This window comes from Phaseolus vulgaris, chromosome 8 (assembly GCF_051622355.1).
Source record: "Phaseolus vulgaris cultivar YP4 chromosome 8, ASM5162235v1, whole genome shotgun sequence".
Taxonomy (NCBI): Eukaryota; Viridiplantae; Streptophyta; class Magnoliopsida; order Fabales; family Fabaceae; genus Phaseolus; species Phaseolus vulgaris.
This window is the reverse complement of record NC_143505.1, coordinates 24,240,908-24,258,464: the sequence shown is the minus strand read 5'-3', so window position 1 is coordinate 24,258,464 and position 17,557 is coordinate 24,240,908. Positions and strand designations below refer to the sequence as shown.

At 34.5% G+C, this 17,557-nt stretch overlaps 2 protein-coding genes across 2 annotated transcripts in view; one reads left to right on the top strand and one right to left on the bottom strand.

The window, feature by feature from the left end:
- The window catches only part of LOC137826727 (putative 2-isopropylmalate synthase), a 69,152-nt gene that overhangs the window by 27,793 nt on the left and 23,802 nt on the right, over window positions 1-17,557 (top strand). Inside the window, exons 10-11 of the mRNA XM_068632825.2 lie at window positions 12,864-12,947; window positions 13,045-13,179. Of these exons, the coding sequence (XP_068488926.2) occupies window positions 12,864-12,947; window positions 13,045-13,179 (219 nt within the window). The remainder of the gene's footprint in view (window positions 1-12,863; window positions 12,948-13,044; window positions 13,180-17,557) is intronic.
- LOC150025529 (uncharacterized) lies at window positions 5,895-6,754 on the bottom strand. The gene is given in 2 exon segments (XM_090293550.1): window positions 5,895-6,330; window positions 6,522-6,754. Coding segments are annotated over 2 exon segments (669 nt in total).

The following is a 17,557-nucleotide window of genomic DNA, read 5'->3' as shown; positions in this document are numbered from 1 at the left end:
ATTCTTAGCTAAGCACTCATAGGCTGATTTCACAGAGAAACACCCCTTTTCATTGTTCCCCCACACCCGAACGTTCTGCTCCTCCCTATTGACAGTAGCCCAGGATATGTGTATTGCAAGATCTGTTTCCATCAACGATTCCCACTCGAATTTGTCACGCCTCCACCTTAAGGTCCACCTCCGTAATGACCCTTCCCACACACCTGCCTCTTCCACCTTCTGCCCCTTATTTGACGACAAGGAATGCAATATGGGGAATAAGGTTTTAAGATTAGTATTCCCAACCCACACATCCTGATGGAGATCAAGCTCAAGTGGACATGGAGGCCAATCATCAAGAGCAAGAAGAGGTTGAGGCTCAAGTGGAGGGCGCCCATGGAGGTCAAAGCCCACCTCAAAGGCTTACAAGAAGCATGTTCAAAGCTTTAGGAGCTAATGGACGTTTATTTTCTCTTTTTGTAATTTCTTTGTTTGAAGGTGCTTAGAGGGAAACATTAGAAACCTTTTTTGTTAAAGCATCTTTAGGTCTTTAGATTAGGAGTCTTAGGGGAGGTGCGTTAGTAGATAGGTGTAGGAGTAACAGGGAGGCGCCAAAGTGAGAGAGAAGGTCACACCTTCCTCATGACTATAGTTGGCGCCACTTTCATTTGTATTTGGGGGGAATTTTGAATTCATTTAGCTTTGCATTTCAGCACCTCTAGGCTATAAATTAAGGTGTTGCCTTTGTATTTTTCAGATTTCAATTTTGATTAGAGAAACTATACTCAATTTTTGAGAGAGCATTGGAGAGCTTTGTGCCTTCTTCACTAGTCTTATCTTGAGAGTTCCATGGTTACCTCAAGTGGCGGCTTGCACACTCATCTTGGAGTCACCATCCTCTAAGTGGCGTGATCATCCAACCATTCTTCCATCTTCATGAGCTTTCTCTTCTCCTTCCTTCCTTCTCTTTTCATGTTCATGTCTTAGTTTGTGTTCCTTGTCTTTTTGGTTCGGCATTTTGAATTTCAGTTGGCTGTTCTTCTTTTGTTTTTGATTTTGGTTTGGTGCTTTTAATTTTCCAGCAATTCTATTCGGTATTCTTGCCTTTTGTTCCATTTTAATCGGTTCAATTTGACAATACATGGAACTTCCATGAGTTTGGGTTTTGGTACTAGTCTTGGTGAGTTCTTGTTCATAGAACCTTGATCCAATTCTATGATAAAGTGCCTATCTCATATCCAACTCAAGATGATTCCTAAGAATGTCAAGAATCATTCATATTGTGCTATTGGAATCATATCACATCCTCCCATAATTTTTCTTTGTCACCACGACCTAGTTTCCATCCAATTTCTGCTTGGAACCAACCATCTTCTCCTCCCTCTCTACACACTTTATCAAGGTCCCTCCACCACCATGATTGCAATTTCAAAGGTGTTTGCATGACCTCACTTCCACTTCCATATTTGAACTCCAGGAGATCCTTCCATCTCCCTTTCTCGTTCGAGAGACAATGCCATCTCCATTTGGCCAATAAAGCATAATTAAACAACCGTATGTCTGTGTGCCCCAACTCTCCCTCCTCTCTTGATTTTCACAAGTTTTTCCAGCTTACCCATGAAATCGACTTATTCTCCTTCCCCCAACCCCACAAAAATCTCCTTTGGATACTAGTAATGCTCTTACAGACCGAGTCCGGTGCTTTGAACAGAGACAGGTAATACAAAGGTACTGTAGTGAGAATAGATTTGATAACACAGATTCTCCCTGCCATGGATAAGAACCTCTCTTTCCACACACTGAGCCTAGCTTCCATCTTGTTTAAGACCGACTCCCAGAACTTTTTCTTCCTTGGGTTGCCTCCCACCTCAAGCCCCAAATATTTGAACGGTACTTCCATTTGAGCACAATTCAAGGTCTTCGTGTAACAAATAAGACTATTTCTATGGACATTGATGCCTGCTAACTTTGACTTATGAAAATTAATCTTCAAGCCTGAGGCTAACTCAAAGCCCCTGAGAATAGCCTTTAGGGTCGTCACATTACTGAAGGAATCCTCACATAAAAACAACGTGTCATTAGCGAATTGAAGAATGCATAACTCAAAATCTTTTCTACCAATCATAAGACCGGAGAGGAGATTAGCCTTAACAGCTTGCCTTACAATCCCGACCAAACCTTCAGCTACTACTAGAAAGAGGAATTGAGCTAACAGGTCTCCCTGCCTCAACCCTCTTTTTGGTTTGAATTCTTCCGTCGGGCTCCCATTAACTAGCACTGAGACAATGGCACTTTCCATACAGCCTCGGATCCAACTAATCCACTTGCTGTGGAAGCCCAGCTTATGTAGCATATCGTAGAGGAACTCCCATCTAACCGAGTCGTAAGCTTTTTTGAAGTCCACCTTAAGACATAACCCACTTTTCCCGCTCCTTTTAATATCCTCTACCACTTCGTTAGCCATAAACACACTATCTAGGATCCTCTATCCTTCAAAAATACCGTTTGACATTCATTAATAATCATGGGGAGAACATTCTTAATCCTTCCAGCCAACACCTTGTAAATAATTTTGTATATGGCACCTACTAAGGAGATGGGTCTGTATTGATCAAGTTGAATTGGATTCCTCACTTTAGGTACTAATGCTATGAATGACGCATTGCACCCCTTCGGTATACACCCTGTTTCATTAAAAAGGGCCATCATTGCCACAAACTCTTCCTTAAAATTTCCCAACTTTTCTTTAAGAAATTGAAATTGAACCCGTCGGGTCTGGGGCTTTTTGAGCCTTCACATTGCCACACTACATCCCTTATTTGCTTCTCTGAAAACCCATCCAGAAGACTCAAATTATCACTCAGTGTTAGAGACTTAAACTCAACCGCATCAAGTCTTACACCTAGGTCTTTTGTCGCTTTAAATCTATTATCAAACAGCTTTTTCGCTTCAATACGAACGGTGCTAGGTTCCTCACACCACAATCCCCCAACCTCAACTCCCTTTACTTCATTTCTAATTCTTCTTCATCTCAAGGAAGAGTGGAAGAATTTTGTACAGAAGTCCCCATTCTTGAACCAGCTTACTCTGGCCTTTTGGCAGAAGAGGGATTCAAGGTTTTTTTATGAATTTCCTTCAATCGACTTACCAGTTCAACCCTTTTCATCCTTTCGCTTTCCAAAAAGACACCATTGCAATCTTGGCGATCTAAGTCCTCAATTTCCTACAAGATCCTCTTCTTAGTAGTCTCGATGTTGCCGAAGACGTCCTTATTCCAAACTTATAGATCGCCCTTCAGACGTTTGAATTTTTCTTTGACCTTCGTGAAAACACTCCCCTGGACTGAATATGAAGACCACCTATCCTTCACCATCTCCATAAAACCCTTTTCCGTCAACCAAGCGTCAATGGTTCTAAATGGTTTAGGACCCCAATCCTTATCCAAGGACTTTACAACTAGCGCACAGTGATCAGAAACTTCCCTACGTTGCACATATTGTTTGCACATTGACCATATTTGCATCCATTATTTAGAGACAAACACTATGTCTAGCCTACTCTTTACCGACCCATTTGAGTTGAACTAAGTATATTTCTTGCAAACATAAGGTAATTCGAGCATAAAGTACTAAATTAATACAAATATTATATTAAAATTTTCATAAAGGTTCACTCTTGAATGTGACATAGTGACGATATAGTTTGTTTTTTAAGTTCTGCATCTCTCTATTAATTAGTCTAAAATTTTCCATAAAACATGCATGTGAAAACATATTTTATGGTTTAATATAATTATCTTTATATTTTTTATTACATGTAACACATATTTATTGTATTGTTGATATAAAATTCAACACATTATTATTTCGTTGATCGGTGTGTATCAGTTTAAATGTTGACTTATGTATTATTAATGTCCGTATACATATTTATTCATATATTATGTTGATATATAATATATCAGCTGGATAAAAAAATCATTTTACCTTTAAAAAAATAAATTTTCATTTATAAATTACTTAAATATATATAACACAAAATTATTCATGCATAACATAATTTTTTTCCAAACATTATATTAAAAATAATTAAACATAGCATTGACTGATTCAATCATTGTAAATATAATTATTTTTTTAATGTAAATTATATAATACAATTATTTAATAAGATATTTGATATTATATATATATATATATATATATATATATATCTTTTGTGTGCGGGGCATGAGGTATGGTAATCCTAGCTTAAAATTCAAAAGATATTTTTTTATGAATTACAATTTAATTTTATAATTTTAATTTATTATATTTTAAAATATAAGTTTTGATTTTTTTTTCTACTATTGAAAAAAAATGTGTAAATATCTTTTGACAGTATGATAAAGTGGACATGTTATACTGAGGTTTAAAAGATTATGAAAATTTTAATTGAATGAAGTGCATGAAATTTACATATACAAGTTACATATACTCTATCTTTTTAGTGTGAATTTGTAAACATTTATGTTTGATTAGGTTGTAATTGTAATACCCACAAAATAACATCTAACTATTATAGTACAAGTTCTACAAATTTTTTTACAAGCTTAGAGTTTGTCAAAACATTCCTAATACATGATTAGGACATATAGAAATACAAATATTTACAATACAGGTTTCAAAATCAACAGCCTAAAGCTCTTCAGACCCTCAAACACCTGTAAGATCATCTACTCGTGTACGTAATAAGTCATCGTAGTTCAAACACAACAAGAAAAGCAAGGGTAAACTAGTGAAAATATAATTTTATAATATACACAATTAAATCAAAAGAGAAAATCAAATTACATGTTCAATTTCTCAATTATTCAATCTTCTTCAAATCCCAACATTAAAACAATCACATAGATATCACATAGGTCCACACATCCAAGATATTCAACAAACAACGTCTTCCGGAAGACCCGTATTAAGTAAGTCTTACCAAAGACTAACACCTGATCCAAAGATTACCAACGAATCCAACAAAAAGGATCAGGGTAAGTTCAATACAACCCAAACCGTGTATCTCATATGTCATGGTGTGCATGAACTCCCCCATCAGCTTCTCACCGTCTGATATCTTAGTTTATGTGACTTAGATCATCAGTGAAGCTCAGAGATCTTTGTTACCACATTGGCATCAATACTTAATACACAACAAACATCAGTCCATACATTATCCCAAATGTATGAATTCAATTCCACACCATTTCATCATACAATATCATTCCAAACAAGATCCACAACATTCAAAAGCGTAATTAACATAGAAAAAACAACACTTAAATATTAAACCAATAAAATCTAATATTTTTACAAATTTAAATAATATTTAAACAAACAACACAATATATAAACACACAACATCCTACAAGAGAAATTGAATATTTTTCGCATTCAGATCTTTTATCCTAGGGTGTTATTAAAAATTAAATTTAGCTTCCCTTACCTTAATTGCTTGCTTTCCAAGCAACTTTTAGAATTTTATTCCCCACAATCTGGATAAGCTTCAAGATTTACGGGTCTAATGCAAGTTATCCAAACAGAACAAAAATTCAATATATAGTAGAATAAGTTGAGAGGATTAAACTTCTCAACTGACCCCACCAAGATCGATGACTAAATCCTAAGGAAAAATAGAGAACAAAGGAACTTTAGAATAAAAATGAACTTACTCTGTTTGAAAATCTGATCGGGTAGAAATGTTCCTTAACTCCTCTGCTACAACGTGGTCTGATCAGATTCTAAAATAGATGAGGTATGAATTGAGAAATTAAGAGAGAAGATAGAAGGGAAAGATGGAGAGAGAAAGAAAGAGAGAAAAAAGAAAAAGAAACCGTGGTGGAGGGGGGTAGGTTCTGTGCGCTTCTTTTTTTTAACGCTGTCACATTATCTCCAACTACAAAAATTTTCGTCCTTGAAAATGAACTTACCAAGAAAGAGATTAGGGTATGATGGTCGTATCTCCTCTTCAATTTCCCAAATGGAGTTTCCAGAGATGACATCCCACAATACTTTCACCATGGGAATACTTCTTTCACGAAGTTGTTTCACTTGTGAATCTAAAATTCTGATTGGCTTCACTTCAAATGACAAATTTTCTTTCACCTGGATGGAATCAGACTCTAGAATGTAGCTAGGATCAGGTACATACTTTCTTAGCTGGGATACATGGAAAATATTGTGAATGTTAGCCAAAGGAGGAGGCAAAGCAATTTCATAAGCCACAGGGCCTATTCTTCGGAGAATTTGGTAAGGTCCTATGAACTTAGGAGTCAATTTCTTGGATTTGAGTGCTCTTCCTACACCAGTGAACGGTGTAACTCTCAAAAAGACATGCTCACCCGTAGAGAATTCTAAAGGTCTTTTTCATGTAAAATATTGTGAATGTTAGCCAAAGGAGGAGGCAAAACAATTTCATAAGCCACAGGGCCTATTCTTCAGAGTATTTGGTAAGGTCCTATGAACTTAGGAGTCAATTTCTTGGATTTGAGTGCTCTTGCTACACCAGTGAACGGTGTAACTCTCAAAAAGACATGCTCACCTGCAGAGAATTCTAAAGGTCTTTTTCTTTTATCTGCATAAGATTTTTGCCTGCTGAGAGATGTTTTCAATCTTTCCTGAATCATTTTGACTTTCTCATTGGTTTATTGTATTAATTATGGTCCAATTAACACACTTTCACCATCCTGAAACCAGCACAGAGGTGTCCTGCACTTCCTTCCATACAATGCCTCGAAAGGAGTCATTCCTATGCTAGCTTGGTAACTGTTATTGTAAGTGAACTCTACCAACGGTAGAATTTCATCCCAACTTCCCAAATGATCTAACACACAAGTCCTAAGCAAATCCTCTAAGGACTGGATAGTTCTCTCTGATTATCCGTCAGTTTGAGGATGGTATGCTGAACTAAGTTTGAGTTTAGTCCCCAAAGCTTCTTGAATTGCTTACCAGAATCTGGGATCTCTATCTGAAACTATGTTGGAGGGTATACCATGCAATCTGACTATTTCATCTATGTAAATCTGGGCCAATTTCCGTATAGAGATTCTCAAGTCTATAGGTAGGAAGTGTGTCGTCTTTGTCAACCTGTCCACTATGACCCAAACCGAGTCATGCTTCCTCAAAGTACGTGGTAAGTGGGTAACAAAATCCATTGAGATACTATCCCACTTCCACACTGGAATGTCTAAATGAGTTAACATGCCTCTAGTTCGTCGATGTTCAATCTTTGATTTCTGACAAGTCAAGCAAGCAACTACAAACTTAGCTACATCATTCTTCATGCCATGCCACCAAGAAGACTTCTTGAGATCTTGATACATCTTGGTCATTCCTGAATGTAAACTGAGCTTGCTTTTATGACCTTCAGATAACACTGTTTGCTTTAGTTCATTATCCTCTGGTATGCATATTCTATTTTTGAATCTCAAAATACCATCCACTCCTAAAGAGAAGTCTTTAGCTTTGTCAGTATTTAATAAGCCCATGAAGTTCTTCAATTTTGAATCTTCCAACTGCTTCTCCTTCACCTTCTCCAGAAATTCATTAGTTATAAAAAGTGTATTACAACTAATGCAATTTGAAGACATGGAAACCTCCAAATTCATACTCCTGAAATCTTCAATCAATGCTAGCTCTCTAATCATAAGCGACGACATTTGTATCTTTTTACGACTGAACGCATCCGCAACAATATTTGCCTTCCCATGATGGTATATTAGCTGGAAATCATAGTCCTTTAAAAATTCGATCCACCTCCTTTGCCTCATATTAAGCTCCTTCTGATCAAACAAATACCTCAAGCTTTTATGATCATTAAACACATCAAAACTAACTCCATAAAGAAAATGTCTCCATAGTTTTAAAGTAAAGACAACTGCTGCCAATTCTAGATCATGAGTTGGATAGTTTCTTTCATGCACCTTTAACTGATGAGAAGCGTAGGCAACAACTTTCTTATTCTGCATCAGAACACAACCCAATCCCTGTTAGGAAGGATCACAAAAAACTTCAAAAGATTGATTGGTATCAGGGATTTTTAATACAGGAGCATTAGTCAACCTTCTTTTCAATTCTTTAAAGCTTCTCTCACATTGTTCAGTCCATGCAAAAGGACGATCCTTCCTAGTCAATTGGGTTAAAGGAGCCACTATTTTAGAAAAGCCTTCTATAAATCTCCTGTAATATCCTGCTAACCCGACAAAGCTTCTAATTTCTGTAACAGTTTTAGGACGTTCCCACTGAAGTACAACCTCCACTTTAGAAGGATCTATTGATATTCCTTGTGCATAGATGACATGTCCTAAAAATTTTATTTTTGACATCCAGAAGTCACATTTTGAAAGTTTAGCATATAACTGTTTTTCTCTCAAAATGTTCAGAACAATTCTAAGATGTTCTGCATGTTCTTCCCTTGTACGAGAATAGATCAAGATATCATCTATGAACATTACCACAAACTTATCAAGAAAAGGTCTGAATATTCAATTCATATAGTCCATGAAGATAGCTAGAGCATTGGTCACACCAAATGGCATAACTAGAAATTCATAGTGACCATACCTTGATCTAAAAGTAGTCTTTGGAACATCTTCCGCTTCCACTAAAATTTGGTGATAACCTAGGCGCAAATCTATTTTAGAAAAGACAACTGCTCCATGCAACTGATCCATCAGATCGTCAATTCTAGGAAGAGGATATTTATTCTTTATTGTTAACTTGTTTAATTGTCTGTAATCTATGCATAGACGTGACAAACCATCTTTATTCTTCACTGATAGCACTGGAGCTCCCCATGGAGAAACACTAGATCGAATGAATTATTTCTCCAATAAGTCTTCTAGTTATTCGGCTAACTCTGCTGGTGCCATTCGGTATGGAGAAATTAACACAGGGCCTGCTCCAGGAATCAAGTCTATTGCAAACTCTATCTCTCTTTTAGGTGGAAGTCCAGGAATCTCATCAGGAAATACATCCATAAACTCCTGAACTACAAACATATCTTTTTGTACTTTATCAGTAACTATAGAACAAGCCAAGAGCATAAAACATTTTGCACCTTCTTGTATCTCTCTCTCAAACTAATGAGCTGAGATGACCTGCATTCCTTCTAATGCAGTGAAAATTAACTTCTTCCGACCACAATCTATAAGGATATGATTAGCAAACAACCAATCCATTCCCAATATAACCTCCAAATCTTTTAGAGGTATACAAATAATGTTGATATTGTATCTCTGCCCATCTATAATTACTGAGCACTCAACACACATGGAAGAAGTTACTATAATACCTTTTGTTGGTGTAGATACCACCAACTCAAATTCTAATTCTCGGACTGGCAACTTAAGTTTCTTAGCACAATCAAAAGATATAAAAGAATGGGTTGCCCCAGAATCAAACAATACAAATAACTGTGTTCCAAGGATAGAAAAAATACCTCTAACAAGGCTATCATACTGTGAAGCTTCAGCTCCACTAATAGCAAAAACTTTGCCAGGAGCTTTGGGTTTTTTATCACTATTTTATTGTATTTGTTGCACTCCTCCAGAATTTGGAGCTCCCAATTGGACACGACAGTCTTTTGTTGCATGACCATACTTGTGACATCTATCACATGTCACATTTGACAGCGAATGAGGGAAAAATCTAACATGTGGTCCATCACATCTAAAACATTTGAAACAAGGTGGTGATTGAGAACTGGGTCTTCCGCTGCTATAAGATTGAGGTATAAATAAGGTTTCTTTCTATCTTCAAATTTAGGCATGCTTTTAGAAGGTCCTCCCACTTGAGGCTTAGCAAGTCTTCTACTATTTTAAAAACTCTCCACTACTTTTGCTTTCTCCACTAGAGTAGGGAAATCTCTAATGGACATAGGAATCACCACTTCTTTAAGTTCTTGCTTCAATCCAAACTCAAATTTTCTACATCTCCAAGCCTCAGTCATGGTCTGGGTGTAGAATCTAGCTAGGTGTTTGAACCTAGTAGCATATTCAGTGACAGAAAGATTTCCTTGTTCCAGCTGCATGAATTCAATTTCTTTTGCATACCTGACACTATCAGGAAAATACTCCTCCAGGAATCTTACTTTGAAGTTCCCCCAAGTGGCATCTTCTCCTCTGTCTTCCATCATTTGCTTCATGCCTATCCACCAAAACTCAGCTTCTTCAATAAGCATATAGACGACATAAGATAACTTTCTCTCTTCAGGGCATTGAGTAGCTACAAAGATTCTTTCTATGTCTCTCACCCACTTGTCTACTCCATCTGGATTTACCTTGCCATTAAATTTGGGTGGATTGTGTCTCAGAAAATCCTCCAAACTAAAGGTATGGGGTTGTTGATGAAGCTGAGATGCTTCTGCTGCTAATCTAGCCGTTTCTAATTGATGAAGGTCGGCCTGATGCTGTTGTGCCATAGTAGCACTCTGTTGTTGCAAGGCTGTTGCCATCATCTCTATTGCCCGAGCTAAGTTGGGCATATCTACAGGTGGAGGAGGAGTAGGTGGTCTACGTGCTATCTTCTAAGCACATAAAGAATTGGATTAGAAATTACTAAAAATTTCCAACTACATCTTTAAGACAAATTAACTTCAAAGAAATAATCATACGAAACAGGTAAAAAATCAATCAAAACTTATCTCTAAAATGTACTCTAGCTACTTAGAATTAAGATAGAAAATAATCTTGATCTAGTCATTAGTGTGCACCCTCACCACTCTATCAAGATTCTTTTCATTCTTAATACTTTCATCTTTATTCATAACAACTAATTTGACTCAAGCACAAAAAAAATTCAAGAAAACAACTTTGTTAAACATCCAATTAGAAACTTTTAGCTAAGTCTTAAAGTTAAACTTAAACAAAAATCTACACACAGCAGAAACACAATAAACCCACTACCCTCAGGTTATCCTAAGGATGAACTGCTCTGATACCATTAAATGTAACACCCCAGAAAATAACATCTAACTATTACAATACAAGTTTTACATATTTCTATACAAGCTTAGAGTTTTTCAAAACATTCTTAATACATGATTAGGACATATAGAAATACAAATATTTACAATACAGGTTTCAAAATCAACAGCCTAAAGCTCTTCAGACCCTAAAACACCTGTAAGATCATCTGCTCGTATACGTAGTACAGTCATCGCAGTTCAAACACAGTAAGAAAAGCAACGGTAAGCTAGTGAAAATAGAATTTTATAATATACACAATTAAATCAAAAGAGAAAATCAAATTACATGGTCAATTTCTCAATTATTCAATCTTCTCCAAATCCCAACATTAAAACAATCACATGGATCTCACATGGATCTACACATCCAAGATATTCAACAAACAACGTCTTTCGGAAGACCCGTATTAAGTAAGTCCTACCAAAGACTAATACCTGATCCAAAGATTACCAGCGAATCCAACAGAAAGGATTAGGGTAAGTTCAATACAACCCAAACCGTGTATCTCATATGTCACGGTGTGCATGAACTCCCCCATCGGCTTCTCACCACCTGATATCTTAGTCTATGTGACTTAGATCATCAGTGAAGCTCAGAGATCTTTGTTACCACATTGACATCAATACTTAATACACAACAAACATCAGTCCATACATTATCCCAAATGTATGAATTCAATTCCACACCATTTCATCATACAATATCATTCCAAACAAGATCCACAACATTCAAAAGCGTAATTAACATAGAAAAAACAACACTTAAATATTAAGCCAACAAAATCTAATATTTTTTGAAATTTAAATAATATTTAAACAAACAACACAATATATAAACACACAACATCTTTGCAAGAGAAATTGAATATTAGGACCACGTCCCTTCCGCATTCATATCTTCTATCCTAGGGTGTTATTAAAAATTAAATTTAGCTTCCCTTACCTTAATTGCTTGCTTTCCAAGCAACTTTTAGAATTTTATTCCCCACAATCTGGATAAGTTTCAAGATTTACGGGTCTAATGCAAGTTATTAAACCAGAACAAAAATTCAATATATAGTAGAATTAGTTGAGAGGGTTAAACTTCTCAACTGACCTCACCAAGATCGATGACTAAATCCTAAGGAAAAATAGAGAACAAAGGAACTTTAGAGCAAAAATGAACTTACTCTGGTTGAAAATCTGATCGGGTAGAAATGTTCCTTAACTCCTCTGCTACAACGTGGTCCAATCAGATTCTAAAATAGATGAGGTATGAAGTGAGAAATTAAGAAAGAAGATAGAAGGGAGAGAAGGAGAGAGAAAGAAAGAGAAAAAATAAACCGTGGTGGAGGGGATAGGTTTTGTGCGCTTCTTTTTTTAACGCTGTCATGGTAATTGCGATAAAGATTCTAAAATCTTTTAACATTGTGACTAAAATTGTAATATCAAACCATATTTTGAAAACCTTCTAGCATTAGAAAAAAAATCAAAATCTCTTGTAGAAGGGAGGTATAATTTTATTTTTATTTGTGATAGAGATGAAGGAAGGGAAGTTTTATTAACAGTTCCAAAAGAATAAAAAATAAAAAATAAACCTTGAAGTTTCACCTTTGTAAATTGTATATATATCCCATTAGAACAATAAAGTGTACCCTTAAGTTGCATTCTTTGATATGAAGTAGAAAATCATACTTAACTTTTGTCTTTGACACTTGTAAAATGTATTGTTTGTTGGATTTAATAATATAGGTGATTAAAATTCGTATTCTTGCACGGTATGCTACTTGTTTACTTTAATACAATAGCTATAAATGTCTTTTTTTTTTGGTATGTTTCATGCTAACATGTCTACAAATATATATTTTGATGAAGTTCTTATTGTTTGATTTCCATTTTGATGTTGATAGGTTGTAACTGATATTGACCTCAAAGCATTGGTGTCATACAAAGTTTTCAATGCAGAACCGATATGGAAACTTGGTGATTTACAAGTACATATACTTAAATTTAAATATGCTTAATAATTTGAAAAAAAATATGCTTGATGTAATGGCTTGACCTGAAAATAAATAATATTTACCAATGTAGGTGACTTGTGGAACTTTGGGTCTTTCAACAACAACAATAAAACTTGTTAATATTGATGGTACTACACATGTTGCTTGTTCAATTGGCACAGGAGCAGTGGATTCAACTTACAAGGCTATTAACATCATTGTGAAGGTTTGAATTTTATTACCACCTTTTTCACTACTATGTTCATTTAATTTTAAGAAGTTTCACTACATCTTGCAACATTCATATTGCTAACTGAGAATTCTTTAAGCATGAATGCATGCACACTTCCTCCTCTAATTTAATGATATATAAAAAGAACTAAGCTTAAAAAATGAAAGTTTATGGCTTTATTGTATTTTCTTTATTTATGTAAGATTATAAATAGATATTTATAGAAAAAAATATATATAAAGGACTAGATGCTTTTCTATTTCAAACCGTGATCATTTGTATAGAAACACTTATTTTTTCTTGTCTTTGAATGTAACCTTAAGTATATAAAGTATTATGTAAAATTCCATATTTATCTAAATAATATTGATATATACTCATTCATATATATATATATATTATTTCAAATTAAAAAAATATGATAATATTTTACTCATATACTCATTTGGTTCACAAACAATAATAGTATATATAACTTTCTTAAAAACATAAAATATGATATTCTAGATTTTTTCGGGTTGATATCAAAATTCTATTATCTGCATCCATACAATGTAGGATATATTTATTCCAACACAAAATAGGAAATGAGTAAGCTAATTTAAACAATTCATCCATTTAAACATTAAAAAAATATGTATCTAAATATATAGTAACTAGGGGTGTTCATGGAAATTCAATCTACATCCAATCCGAATTCATATCCATTTTAACTAAATCATATTCATTTGAATTTTTTTAAATAATTTAAAATAGATTAAATTTAGATTAAAATCCATCTCGATCTAGATCTTGACTGATTCATCTCAATATGGGTCCGGGCTCACTCGGCTCAAAATGGATCCGAGCTCACTCAGCTCAACATGACCTCGGGTTGACTCGGTTCGATATGGGTCCGGGCCGACTCGACTTGGGCTCGGATTGACTTGGCTCGATATGGGTCTGAGTTGATTTGACGTGGGCCCAATCCCGACTCGACCTGAACACGGTGTCATCTTGGCTCGACTTGGGCCTGAGCCAACTCAAAATCGAACCCAAAATCTATTTTGGATAATCAAAAAATGTATCCAATCTATATCTAATCCATATCCAATTAAATGGATGAGACTTAAAATCCAAAAAAAGGATTTCAATTTGAGATAAATCCATTTAAATGAATTAAAAGTAATATGAATTTGGATAATTGTGAATTGGATTTGGCAATTTGATTTTTTGGCCCCCGTTACTGAAGTCAATCTTATTATCATATATTTCTTATCACAACAAAGGACTAAGAAACTATGATGACTTTAAACGACACTTATGGAATATGTTCTAGCATAAACTAATACATAGTCCATAAGCTAACAAAAATCTCAATAGTAACTGCAATCAAGGTAGTTCATTACTTATACTCAACAAATCCTAGTGTAAAAACCTTCATAAACTTCTTGCCACATAATATACTAATCTATATTTCTTAAACTATTAATGAAATTATGATATCTGTTTTCAAAATTTAATTTTGATATTCAATACCACAACCCACAAACTAGGTAGATTACCATCAGACATTTGTCTTTCCTGACCCAACTCAATCATCGCATATCTTAATTTAATTTATCCATTTGCAATCATGTTCTATTATGATTCATTGAAATAAACAATCCATCATAGTATATACATTTAATATATAAAGAAATCCTTTAAAGAACAAAACATAAATTTTAAAATAAAGAGAAATCGATTGAGCAACACGTCTCTAGTAAAAGAGGAAAGTTATTGACTCTCCCTTGCTCAAGCTATAAACTCATTACTTGAGAGACATGCTGATAGGTTCCTCTTCTTCTAGCACTGTCTTGATTTGTAATTTTATATGAATTTGCGGAAGCTGCTAGAAATGGATGTGAGATACTCTAGATTTGAAGTGAAGAAAATGGGTTTGGGAGAGTGAGAGGTGAGGCCAACTCACTAGGAATGAGTCTAGGGTAGGCTACATAAGAGACTATCTTAGAGAGAGCTTAAGAATAAGTTTTTATGGAAAAAATGGGCAGCATAACTCTTCTCATTCAAGTTGAATTTTACAAGAGGATTAACACTCCTGTTTATAGTGCTAAGTGGTGTCCAAGTTCAGAATTTTAACCCTAAAAACTCTCCACTCACATGATGACAAATGTCTCCCTATCTTTGGAGTAAATCCTCTCAAATAGTAGTTTGACAAGTGGCCTATCTACATTGGTGAAAAATCCTCCCCATTGAGGAGATGACATGTGGATGCTCATGCTCTCCTTGCCAAAGCTCACACATACCACGTGAAAAGGTGCAACTCCATGTTTGCTAGACGCACACTCTTCTATCATACAGACGACCTAGGGTTGCATTGGGCTCAATGGAGCCCAATTGTAACCCTAGCTAGACTCTCTATTACTATCTACATCATACTCTAATATTAGCCCAAATACAAGGCCCGAAAGATGAAGCCAAGGCCCACTACATGGCCCAAAAGAAAAATTCATATTCCACTATAAAAATTTATTAATTTTAAAATAAAGTTTAACCCAAAAACGATGATGACTTGTCCCTGTTAAAGCTAACTGAGTTCCAGTCTTCTTTGAAGTCACTGACCAAGACTCTAGTATTCTTTTATGCTATGGAGATTTCTCTGAGATACTCTATACAAACATTCTTTTAAGAGTTTTCTACTTCATTCGTGTTAGATTTGTAGGCCTTAAAAAAAAGGGGAGTGAATTGTTTATGAAATATTTTCGAAAGTTTTGAAGGTAGATTGAAAGCCAATGAGAAATCAATGAAGGAGAAATCAGTTCAGCCAAAAACAAATATGTTTTTAATATGATTCCAGAAAATCAACCGGTTGTTTTTGCGAAACAATCGGTTATTTTTATCAGCAGTTATTTAAAACCAAAGCATAATAGATTTAAATGAGATAAGGATAAAAAGATCAACACAAAAAGTTTTATACTAGTTCACTCTTTACCAAACAATCGGTTGAATTGGCTTGACAACAAGGTCAACCAATTTCAAGCTTTTTCAAATTCTTTAAAAAACATGAAGTGTAAAACAACCAGTTGAAACAACAATTCAACAGGTTGATTTCTCACTTTCTTTAGAAAACATATATTTTCAAGAGAACTTGAAATCAAGCAACCTTGGATCATAACTATGAGTGGATTAACAAATTCAAACTACGCAAAACACATAAACAAAAGCAGCAGTAGAGTCTTCAAGCAATTCACTTGGGTTTGGAGACATCAAAGCCTATGTTCAACAATTAGGCCTACAAAAGATAAACAAAAACCCAATTAGGCTCATATGTGCTAGTAAGTCCCTGAACAAAGCTCTAGGTTTTTATCCTCCTTATTCTATGGATGTTGTAGTTGGATGGGTTTCTATCACAAGATTTGACACTTAAGCAACATCTATTTAAAATAACCTACACAATAACATTTTTCTAAAACTATTATCCAAATTCTCATCTCGTATAACATCAATCAATCATCGTTATACATGAATGAAGAATATGAAAAGAAGAAAGAAATCACTTTAAGAAGAATCACAAGGACCACAATAAGAGAACATATTCTTGTTCATAAACATAGTTCTTTATTTTTTATTTCTTGAAATTAACCTTATCTTCATTGCTCAAACTACCAATCGTTTCTTGAGCATTAAGGATTATTGCTTGAGAAACCTAATCATCGCTTGCACGATATATGGAAATATATCGAGAGTAAGCATGCTCAAAAAAAGGTTGGTTTCATAAACAATTTTTTTATTGTTACATATAATATTTGAGTACTTTTGTTTTTGTTTCCCTATTTTATCCTTATTTTTAAATAATTAGATTAGTTATTTTGCACTTCACTAATAAAAGTAAGAAATAAATATTAAGACTTGATTTTACGATTAAGTTTATATTACTAAATTCCACATATCTTATAAACCTTTTAAAAATTATCCAAAATAAAAAAAATTAAAAAATTTAAGTCTTTGAGAAAATTTAAAAATGAGTTTTGAAATTTTTGGTCATATCCAAATGGAGTCTTTGTTTAACCATTGGATGATCTTTGGTCGAAGGTTAAGGTAGGATAAAGAGGAGTGTGAATCCAACTAACTTTTTTAATCTAGAGTTAAGGTCTTTTTGTTTTTTCAAAACATATCAATATTGTCAAAATTGGACAAAAGTCTTTCAGACAAATGTAAACAAACTCAAAAAAATAAAACACGAGAGTAAAAAACAACATATAACTTCATTTGACTATTAAATTTCCCCTAAACCTAACTCTATTACAATGTAATTGAATTTAGAATAATAATTAATGTTTCTTGTGAACACATAAGTTGAACCCTAACATTAATCAATTAACTTAACACT